This window comes from Carlito syrichta, unplaced genomic scaffold (genome assembly GCF_000164805.1).
Source record: "Carlito syrichta isolate Samal-C Ts95f unplaced genomic scaffold, Tarsius_syrichta-2.0.1 Scaffold309471, whole genome shotgun sequence".
Classification (NCBI taxonomy): Eukaryota; Metazoa; Chordata; class Mammalia; order Primates; family Tarsiidae; genus Carlito; species Carlito syrichta.
In genome coordinates, this window is record NW_007253567.1 from 132,043 (window position 1) to 143,552 (window position 11,510).

Sequence of the window (11,510 nt, forward strand, 5' to 3'; positions counted from 1 at the left end):
TGAACTTTAAAGATCTGATTTATTTGGAGAAAACAAAAAACCCATAACCCAAAGGATGGGATTTTACATCTCAAGACATCTCCCAGGTATTAAGTCTACAGATTACAAATCATTTTCATAGAAGATATTTTTGTACAAATTTTACATGTATTCAGGAGTGGGACATAAATCAATCCGTTTCTATCTCAGCAGGGGGCAAGGTAGGAGTGTGGGATAAACAACTTTTTTTTCAGACAACTATTTGGAAGAGTAGACTGAAGAGGGCAAACCTCAACTTTTCATTATCTACGATCAATGGTTTGTTTTTTTTTTAAACTCTCTCAACCTTCGGAATGCTCTCTTAAAAAGCCCACTTCCTAGCTACTAGCCAATCCATGCCAATTATTTAGAGTTAATTCACGTGGTGTACCTTTTGTCCACTGGATAAATGACGCATTATGCTCACTGCTGCAGCATGCACAAACCAACACCCCTGGCACAGCTGGATGGGGTCTAACTTAGAACTGACAGGAGAAGGGCTGGCAAACAAGAGACAGAGGTGTCATTTCTCTGCAGGTACTAACGTGGCCCATGACAGGGAAGGATAGGTACCATCTACCGAGCTGACCCCTACAAAAATGCACAGAAAAGCAGACAAGTTCAGCTATTGCGTTGCAAGAGAAACCAGGACCTTGTTTAACAGCTCTCTCCGTTTCCATTTATTCTCTCAAGGGAAGCTTAAAACAAAACAAAAAAAAAACCCAACCACACTTTGGTCTAGGCCACATTATAAATCCAAGCATTGGTGTGGGATTTCAGTGGAGAGAAGGAAACCTGAGAAAAAAAAAAAAAAGCCAAACCCCAACCAGTGTTGTAAGAAAGGGCCCCCAATTTAACTGTCCTTACTTATTCACCACCCAAGACCATCAATTCTGGAGTATTCTGAAAGGGTCAAAGCAGCAGGAGCAGGCATGGATGGAGGGAAAGAGGGAGTCAGAAGACATCAAGGAACCCATCTACTTGAGAAAAGCAGTGATTCTTCCTTTCGCAGCTCCCAGAGACCGAGGCATAAAATGCCCAGATCAGGTATGTGGCTTAAATAGAGACTGCTTGTTAGGAGGTTAAGAGTAGCACGAAGAACTTGAGACGATGGCAAGTCTAAATTTTTAAAACGTCAAGATTTCAAGAGAATGTGGCTATATTTGAACTCTCAAAAAGGACAGTGTTTAAAAAGGGCAAAACCAGAACACATGAAAAATTGGGAATTCCCACGACCCCTAAGTGCTTCCTGCCCCAGGAAATAACCATTCATGTGTTTATTGGAGGTCACACAATTTTTCCCTATTACCTGGTGCAAAATGATTCATCATCTCCCAGAAACTTCTTTTCAAATCACGATTTTCCCATTTATTTTGGTCCTAAGCTGTCCTAATCTTCAGCGGCTTATAGACTCACTCCCAACTACCCCCCTGGGGGGTAAAAAATGAAGAAATTCCCCCTAGGCTGGCCCCACTAACTCAGAATTAAATAAGAGAAGGGGCTGGCAGCCTCCTGGAGACTGAAACAACTTGAGAGGCTAAACCTACCTTTCCATGGATGGAAAATTTATTCAGATCATGTTTGAGAATTCATATATGTCACAATAGGATAAAAATTAAAAGGTAGGAATCTCACACTTCCATGTACCTCTCCCCTATTGCCCAACCAGATTCCAGACATTGCATTACTGTCATGACCACTTCTGCTGAATGGACTCCCCTAGGCACTAATCACACAGGCAACTGCATGGTGTCATAAAAACACACCACAACTTTTCCATCAAAAAGCTGTAGTCTCTTTCTCTCTGGCTACATTGATGATTCTCCAGTTACTTCAATACTTTAAAGGCTGCAGCAGCATGCAAAAGTATTTTTCAATTAAAAAAAAAAAGTTCAGAAAGGTCTCCAGGAGATGGTGAGTTTTATTTTGCCTTGTCTGGATAGAGGTTTGATTTGCTCTTGAATGTTCCAGGGTGGAGAGAGACCAGGAGAAAGCACAGGATGTCGAGGTCTATTCGGTGTAGTCCTCTCCCTCATTTTCATCTTCCCCATCAACGGAGAGGGCAGCATACTTGCTTGCAGAACTGAACTTCTGGAATGGATGAAAGTGACAAGACAACGAAGGCAATGCGGATCACAGCAAAACCCAAGAAACAGGGATATGGCTACTTGGCAGATGGGGGAACGACAGTCCAGACTACACCCACTAGATCACTAGCACTTACCAATGGAAAGAAGCTAAAGGAGGGCAGAGGCAAAGGAGACATTATTGTATGCAGTCATACACCATTGTTCTGTGACAGCAGAGGAAGGTGGAAATGGGAAAAAAAGTAATCTAAACTTCTTTCACTATTTTTTTTTTGAGTCGGATTCTTACTCTTAAGTGCAGTGGCATGCTAACCACCACTGCGGCCTCAACCCACTGGGCTCAAGCAATCCTTCTGCCTCAGCTTTCCAAGTAGCTGGAACCACAGGCATGCATCACCACACCCAGCTAATTTTTTGATTTATCATAGAGATGAGGTCTCACCATGTTGCCCAGGCTGGTCTCGAATCCCTGGTCTCAGGCAATCCTCTCGCCTCCGCCTCCCAAAGTGCTGGGATTACAGGCGTGAGCCACCGTGCCCGGCTTCTCTATTTTTTTTTTTTTTTTTGAGTTGGAGTCTCACTCAGTCGCCCAGACTGGAGTGCAGTGGCCACTCCCAGCCACCGCAGCCTCGACCTGCTGGGCTCTGGCAATCCTTCCGCCTTAGCCTTCCAAGTAGCTGGAACTAAAGGCGTACCCTACCACGCCCAGCTAATTTTTTTGATTTATTGTAGAGATGAGGTTTCGCCAAGTCGCCCAGGTGGGTCTCAAACCCGCGGGCTCGGGCAATTCACTATTTTAAACAAACACTACTGCCTTATTTCCAACCACTCTCTAGTCCCAAATATAAAGAAGTTCAATGGCAAAAGTAAGCTGGGAAAAGCTGAGAACAAGCTTTTAGTACTTACAGAGGCTGGAATTTCCTCGGGTTTCTTTGGCTCAGGTGCAGATCTGGAGTCTTGATCCTTTTTGCCATCTTTCCTACAGAAACGCAAGCATAAAACCACATCTTCAGGAGAGGACTCTCCCAACACACATGCATGCATGCATGCATGCACGCAGCTAAGGGGGACAGAACAGGCACCTCCAGCTGACCATCCTTGCTATCAGGACTAGATTTCTTATATTTCTAGATGCTCCAAATCACAACAGTCCCTATCAGTTGCCTTTAGCTTGTTCACAATGAGAGATCTGGCAGTGCTCTGAGAACCAATAACTTAATTACAAAGACACATGTGTCAGATAAAAGATTTATAAATGAACAGAAAGAGAATACACATACCTATCTGAATCCTTCCAGTGGTCTTTGTTCCCTCCATCTCCTGGACCACGGCTGGAGTTCCCAGTTTGGCCTTTTGGGACACTTATCCCATCTACTTTATTTTCATCTGCTTGAGCAGTAACACAGAATCAAATCAAAGACAAGTAAAAGAATCACTAGCCCTCTCCTAAATTTCCCTTAAGCTGAAAACTGTGCCCGTGTGTACTGAGGGAAATTAAATCTCACACCAACCCAGACTTCCTTCCCAAAGTCCTTCTTCCCATGTCCTCTATATCACATATAAACAAAAGACCAAACAAGACCCACTTAAAAAGTTCCACTGTAGGGCCACAACATGAAAGCAACTGGAAATAAGGACTATGACGCTCTGTAAGTGACCTTGGCCCTGCTGACTGTGACATTTCTAATCTGGACTAAACATGTTAATTTCCTTCCGATTTTTTTTCCTCCCCCTTTCAAAGAAATGTTCTACCAGGAAAGGGCGGGGCTTCTGGCTTTCTCCAAAAGGACTACTCTGCCCTCTACTGGTATGAAAAGGTAGATAGTCCCAGAACCTTTAGGAGCAAGATGCCCTGCGGTTCAACATTTGATTCTGGAGGACTTTTTATTTAGGTTTCCAGGTAAAAAAAAAAAAAAAAAAGCCTAGTTCCCGTAGCATGGTCTTACCTTTCCTGGTTGGTCCTTCCTCAGATGGCTGAGCTGGAGCTACTTTCCCCCCAGCACTGGAAGAAAGACATGTAACCATGTTCATCAGTTGTTTCAGGGACAAAACAGGTAAGAAACTCAGCCTCCAAATGCAGTAAGCTTTACAGAAACAAAAACCCCATAAATAACACTACAGAACACCACACACATGAAAGACAACAACAGAAGCAAGCATCTGGACGTTCATGAAGTGCCACATGCTTAGAAGCATCACAATCAGGCAAGGTTAGTATTACTATTTTCTTTACAAATGTGAGAAGACTAAATGAAGACTTGGAGAAATGAAGGAAAGTGACCCCCAAATCTATACAGCCAATATGTGGCAAAAGCCTCTGATTTGTAGCACTGCAGATTTCTGTGGTATTAGCCCTCTCATCACAGCTGATTTCAAGCCACCAGACTGATATCATCTGGCTATTAAAACTCCAGAAAACTGAGTAACTGGCTCTCATGAGCCAGCTCCGGCACACTAAGAGAACAAAAACAGCTTAACTTTAGGCACTGTGTAAGGCCAACAACCTATAGGGCTGTATCTGCCATCACTATATCACAACATTAAGGCTCTGTACGGCTAACCGACTGTCTCCAAGTTGACTCACCTTGTAGGGGACTGCTGCTCTGTGTCTGAGCTCTGAGATCGAGTGGAAGGGTTAGAACTTCGCTTCACCCAAGCATTCTCCTTTGGTGGAGGGGCTGGCATTACCTTTAGGGGCTGATCAGGTTTGGGAGGTTTAGAAGTTGGAGAGTGACAGTCTTCCTCCTTATTGAATGTTTCATTTTCTAGAGACTTCTCACTCTCTCTCCTTCGTGCATCTGGGAAGTCAAGGTAGAAAGATCAAATTACTCAGGAGGACAAAACAGCTTGTTGTACGTGTATCTACCAGGATCACAATAGAGTGGAAAATGGTCTACATTCAAGTTTACTGCATTCTATTACTATTCTTAAATGAAGATCCAAGTATGACTCCCCAAGATGGAATTATCCCTAAACCACTGGTTTCCAAATGTCATTCTGAGAACAATGTTTCACTGATGCAGAGATAGAAAAAACAATGGCTATACATATGTATATATATGTGTGTACACACACACACCCCTACACTTATACCTGAAAGGACAGCCAGCCACCTGACCTTCTTAAGAACAAGTACGTGTCCCTGAAGACTGCAGCCTCTCTACATGCCAACATTCGGATGCCCTGAACTCAAAAATGGTCTGCATGTGCCAGAGAGGACATATGAAAAAATGTGGAACTCCAGTCACTACTGCTCAACACACACACGGACTGGGGCACAATCACATTTATGAAGAACAACATACACATGTATGTGTGTTTTTAAAAAGGCACTAAGTGTCTTCTTAAAACTAGGAGTCTATTTTGTGAGACTTCTGCATCTTAAATGCAGGCTCTACAGAAATGGGTACACAATCGATTCTACAGTATTATACTGCGACTACTACAGTAGGAATAATTTCCAGAAAAAGCCTACAACACTTGGATGAATTTCCAAATCACTTCAGCCTTGAGCTGTGTTTTGAAATGCTCAAGTATAAATCAATTTAGAGGTGGAAGGAAAGACTTTAAAAAACATCTAGGTAGAGAAGAGGTATTTTGATTGAACTGTTTAGGTTTCCAAAACACTGGAAGCGCTTGTGAACAACCAGTGATTAGTGAGGAAGAATGAAGACCAGAATAACATCACTTGACAACACTGCTCTAGTGATATCAACATCAAAAAAAGAGATGGCACTTTGGGGGTAGAGAGATGGGAGGATCCCCTGTGCCCAGGAGTTCCAGCATAGGCAACACAGCTAGATGTCACTATCTCCACAAGAAATTTCAAACAGGCTGACCTATGACTGTTGTGAATAAACAAAACTCTCAGATGTTAGGATGTCAAAGGATAAATCTAACACACTCAAGTATACGCTCTAGAAGATTATTAAACATATCATCTAAGTCTACTCTGGTGCCCATTCTTCAGACTTTCTGGAAAAGATTTGAAACTCTATTCCCATATGAATGCAAAGAAAGAGTTCTTGACTGGATTTGGTAAAGACTCTGTATAATTTGGTTATGGACAGTTATGGAAAACAGCAATATCATGATACCCACCCTGGTCTGACTTACTTCTGCCAGATGTGGCTGAGGCCCCAGTCTGTGACGACTCACTTCCTGTCCTCGACCGTTCCCGTTCCTGAGTTTCTTCACTTCGCCAGCTTGGGTGTCTGTACAAAAGTGATTCAACAAAATGCATTACTGTCAGGCTCAGTGAAGACCAGCCTGGACCCACGGTGACTCCTAAGAACCATACTGAATATTTGGCCATACTTGCTTTATCTTCGGGTGAATATGTATGTAAGTTTATCTTTTCCTCTAACTATATGGAAACTGCAGACATTAAAACACACATTGGCGCAAGAATCAGCTAATAAGGTTAAGAACATGCTCCTATGTTATCTACAACACTCCCCCTTCTTACTATTAACACAATCCTTATGAGCCATCATACCTAGACCTAGTTTTCCAGAACAGTTTATTATTCTAGGAGCTCCTACCCTAGCAGACATGATACCACCCTTTAGTAGTAAACACTTTTCATTGCGTGGAACTGTCTCATCCACTGCAGACTGCCTAACACCCCGCCCACTAAACACCCATCAGGGGCAACCAATACCAGGCACACTCATTTCCCAAATGCCTGGTGAGCCACTGACGCGCCATGGGAAGTCCACCCCGAAGACAACCTCACCTCTCCCGAGGCCGCCGTTCAAGCTTTGGCTCGTCCAGCTGGCGCTGCAGTTTCTCCTGCTCTTTCTGTAGCCGCTCCTCCACTTCTCTTTCTCTCGCAGCTGTGTCAACAGGTTTTGCCCCTCCGAAGATAGAAGCTGCTCGGCTGGACTGGGAGGTGCTAGCAGAGGAATCATCTTCCTTAGGAGTACTCCGAGGCTTTAGATTCAGTTTGGGTCTTTGGGGGGGACCTAAGTTAAATGAAACTCTAAGTAATAGTTTTCCACATCATCAAAAGCTGATGGCTGAAAGCCAGATTCCCGGATATAGCTCTTCTGAATGCTACACGGGAGTCAAGTTAGTGGCCTAGTCAATCAGCAAAGAAGGCAGATGGGAGAGTGTTAGAAATGGGTAAATAACCAGCTCCAACTGCTTTTTCCTCTACCACATCCATGATGCAGTGCCAGACTATGGGAAAGACTAAAAACGGTAAGCATTTAAGTGGTAAATTAGCCACTTATCATGATTACTTTTACCTGGGAAGAAATTTTTTTTTTTGAGTTGGAGTCTCACTCTGTCGCCCAGACTGGAGTGCAGTGGCCGCTCCCGGCCACAGCAGCCTCGACCTGCTGGGCTCCAGCGATCCTTTCATCTCAGCCTTCCAAGTAGCTGGAACTACAGGCGCGCGCTACCACGCCTGGCTAATTTTTTGATTTATTGTAGAGATGAGGTCTCGCCAAGTTGCCCAGGCGGGTCTCGAACCTGCGGGCTCAGGAAATCCACTCACCTCGGCCTCCCAAAGCGCGGGATTACAGGCTGAGCCACCGAGTCCGGCCAAAATTTTTGACTGTGATTTAACTACGGCATAAAAGTATCTCGTTCAGAAATCTGTTCTGGATGGGTGTCTTCAGAGGGCTAAGAGGAGCTTGTAACAATATGATAGGGAAGATTCTAGTTCTTATACTCTTGTCTCTGGTGTAACATAAATTTGACGAGTGACTCACAGTGCAAAGCATGCAACAGTGAACATACAAAGATAAATGCTAAGGGAGCCTCATTTCTTCCTTAATCCAAGTTGTCAGAATATTTTCAAGATAAACCTAAATGTTTCAAGGAAATTAAACCTCTGAAAATCATTGTTTATCCTGAACACTTGAGACACACGAAAGACATACAGAATATAAAGAAAGTCTATATACAACCACCAACCTTAAGTACTGTGTACTTAAGCTGTACTCTGTCCTTTCACAAACATTAAATGGTGACTTTGAAATGCCACGTATAGCTGGGCTCGGTGGCTCAACCTGTAATCCTGTGCTTTGGGAGGCCAAGGTGAGTGGATTGCCTGAGCCCACGGGTTCGAGACCCACCTGGGAAACTTGGCGAGACCTCATCTCTACAACAACTCAAAAAATTAGCCAGGCGTGGTAGTGCGCGCCTGTAGTTCCAGTTACTTGGAAGGCTGAGGTGGAAGGATCGCCGGAGCCCAGCAGGTGGAGGCTGCAGTGGCTGGGAGCATGCCACTGCACCCCAGTCTGGGCGACAGAGTGAGACTCCAACTCAAAAAAAAAAGAGAAAGAAATGCCACGTATGATGTTATACTTTTACTACATATACACATCTACAGAGAAAGAAGGTATTGTTTAGCAAGACTTAAAATTTTCTATAAGGTCTTTAAGCTGATAATTTACACAGGTTCTGATTCACATTTTTGTATTTTCCGCGTGACTTTGTGAGAGATTCATTCCCTTCGCTTTTGTAAGATAAAACTGGGGCTGGGCTCAAGCTGGGTGCAGTGGAACACACTTGAAATTCCAATACTTCGGGAGACCAAGGCAGATGACTGCTTGAGCCCAGGAGTTGGAGATTACACTGAGCTGTAATTGTGCCACTGCACTCCAGCCTGGATGACACAGCAAGACTCTTGTCTTCATTAAAAAAAAGAAAAAAACCAAAAAAATTCTACACCAGATACCATAACCTTTTAAATGATATCATTAAAATTAGAAGACAAATGGTGGTCATTTTTTAGTAATTTCTGACAGGTCAGATTTATAACACAGTTCACATTTTACAGCATTAGAAAATGGGCCTAGGTTGGGCTCGGTGGCTCAGCCTGTAATCCCGCGCTTTGGGAGGCCAAGGTGAGTGGAATGCCTGAGTCCGTGGGTTCGAGACCCGCCTGGGCAACTTGGCGAGACCTCATCTCTACAATAAATCAAAAAACTAGCCAGGCATAGTAGCGTGCACACTGTAGTTCCGGCTACTTGGAAGGCTGAGGTAGAAGGATCGCCGGAGCCCCAGCAGGTCGAGGCTGCGATGGCCAGGAGCGTGCCACTGCACTCCAGTCTGGGCGACAGAGTGAGACTTAAAAAAAAAAAAAAAAAAGGAAATTGGGCCTAAACCAACTTTAAGTGCAATTTATTTACTTTTTTTTTTTTGAGTCGGAGTCTCACTCTGTTGGCCAGGTTGGAGTACAGTGGCAGGCTCACGGCTAGTACAGCTCTGACCTGCTGGGCTCAGGCGATCTTTCCACCTCAGCCTTCTGAGTAATTGGAACTACAGGTGCATGCCACCGTTCTCAGCTAATTTTTTGATTATAGAGATGAAGTCCTGCCAAGTTGCCCAGACTGATCTTGAACCCGTGGGCTCAGGCAATCCTCTCACCTTGGCCTCCCACAGTGCTGCAATTATAGGTGTCAGCCACCGCACCCAGTGTAATTTATTAAATGAGATGTTTGGGAAATATCTTTCCATTTCTACTGTTTGTTTAACAAATTTCAACTGAAAAAACTACATGCGAAGGCATTTAAGAATAGACTCTGCTTTACTTCCTTTATCATCACCCCTAGCCAATGCTCTTTCTATGCTCTGCCGCGTTCCTTACAATGTGTAAAGTACATCTGTGCCTACTTCAGGAGTTTGAAACACAGCTGCACATTTCCCATAGTTCTCCCAGTGTCTGCTCCACGAAGGAAGCAAAAGACAATGATTACCTCTGTCATCACGCCTGTAATCATCCCGAGAGTAGTCATCCCTGGAGCTCCATGACCGATCGTCCCGCCTTTCATATCGGTCTTCATAGCGGTCCCCGCCTCCTCTGTAATCATCATCTCTTCGGTACCCGCTACCAAATGCTCTTCTGCCACTGCCGATCCTGGAATCATAGCCTGTAAATACATCCCAAATTGCGATCATTACATTAGACCAAAAAAAAGGCAAAATAGGAATTCTTGAAAGAAAGCAGTTTACTGAGACTGCTCTGTAATTACCTCTATCATAGTCCCTGCTGCCACGGTCATCATAACGATCCCGGCCGCCGTACCGATCCATATCCCGCCGTGGGCCGTCACGATACCCGTCCCGAAACCCATCACGATACCGGTCTGAATCATAACGATCTCGAAATTCTACACAAGAGAGACAGGTAACATTATCCCCATTTCATTGACACTACTAATAGAAAGACGCATGGTAATTCATGAGATTAAATTTGGTTTCAGGAGTTCCTATTTAGTTATGTCTGTTTTTGTAAGATCAATCATATTATTTCCAAAATGGAAGAATTTGTGTTAAATTAAATTTTCTAGCCAGACTCGGTGGCTCAGCCTGTAATCCTGCGCCTTTGGGAGGCTGAGATGAGTGGACTGCCTGAGCCCACAGGTTCGAGACCCGTCTGGGCAACTTGGTGAGACCTCATCTCTACAATAAAAAAAAAAAAAAAAAAAATCAGCTGGGCGTGGTATCACATGCCTGTAATTCCGGCTACTTGGAAGGCTGAGGTAGAAGGATTACCGGAGCCCAGCAGGTCAAGGCTACAGTGGCCACGAGCAGCCACTGCACTCTAGGCTGGCCGACAGAGTGAGACTCCAACTCAAAAAATAAATAAATAAATTAAATTTTCTATTTAGCTAACTTATTTTTTAAAATTCTCTGGTGAAATAAACATTGCTGAGCTACCAAATTTAAAAGGGCTGGGATAGAAAGAAAAAAATCTATTCCATAAAGAATTTCTAGAAGGATAAAAGATTTAAATATAAAAAGATGTAAAGCACAAGACAATAAAAGCAGATAGCTGGAATATTCAAAGCTTAATACCAAAGACCACTTTTAAAAGTTCAGCATGGGAAAACATATACACCATAAATCTGAAAGGCAAAGAAAATGAGAAAAATATATTTGCCATATGACTAAGGGTTAATTTACTGCCTATTAGATAACAAAAACTAAAACAGAGTATAATTTTCTACCATCAAAGTGGTAGAGATTAAATTAAGTGACATGTGTTTCTTGGTCCTTTAGGATCAAGTGTTGAATTTATCCTGAGGAAATAACTGGATGTATGATAAAGACAGACACGAGTATTCACAGTAATGTTGTTTATGTCATAAACTATTTTAAACATGTGCACATCAGTATCAGAGGCCCCAAAATACCAGAAATGTTGTAGTGCAAGTGGTAAACTGTGGCTAGCATGTCATTTATAAAAGGGATGGCCGGGCTCGGTGGCTCAGCCGGTAATCCCGCGCCTTTGGGAGGCTGAGGTGAGTGGATTGCCTGAGCCCGCGGGTTCAAGACCTGCCTGGGCAGCAAGACCTCATCTCTACAATAAATCAAAAAATCAGCTGGGCGTGGTAGCACATGCCTGTAATTCCAGCTACTCGGAAAGCTGAGCGGAAGGATCGCTGG

At 43.6% G+C, this 11,510-nt stretch overlaps 1 protein-coding gene across 5 annotated transcripts in view; it reads right to left on the minus strand.

The window, feature by feature from the left end:
- Nucleotides 1–11,510, minus strand: part of EIF4B (eukaryotic translation initiation factor 4B) — a 34,583-nt gene continuing 23,073 nt past the window's right edge. For 2 of the 5 annotated variants that reach the window (XM_021717208.1, XM_008067293.2), the window contains 9 exons: nt 10,094–10,231; nt 9,818–9,991; nt 6,844–7,072; nt 6,222–6,319; nt 4,690–4,903; nt 4,052–4,107; nt 3,386–3,491; nt 3,012–3,084; nt 1–2,109 (listed from right to left, as the gene is read on the minus strand). In XM_021717208.1, the coding sequence (XP_021572883.1) occupies nt 2,029–2,109; nt 3,012–3,084; nt 3,386–3,491; nt 4,052–4,107; nt 4,690–4,903; nt 6,222–6,319; nt 6,844–7,072; nt 9,818–9,991; nt 10,094–10,231 (1,169 nt within the window). In that variant the 3' untranslated portion in view covers nt 1–2,028. Of the gene's footprint in view, nt 2,110–3,011; nt 3,085–3,385; nt 3,495–4,051; nt 4,108–4,689; nt 4,904–6,206; nt 6,320–6,843; nt 7,073–9,817; nt 9,992–10,093; nt 10,232–11,510 lie in introns of all 5 variants that reach the window. The other 3 variants (XM_021717207.1, XM_008067292.2, XM_021717206.1) reach the window with 3 other exon arrangements.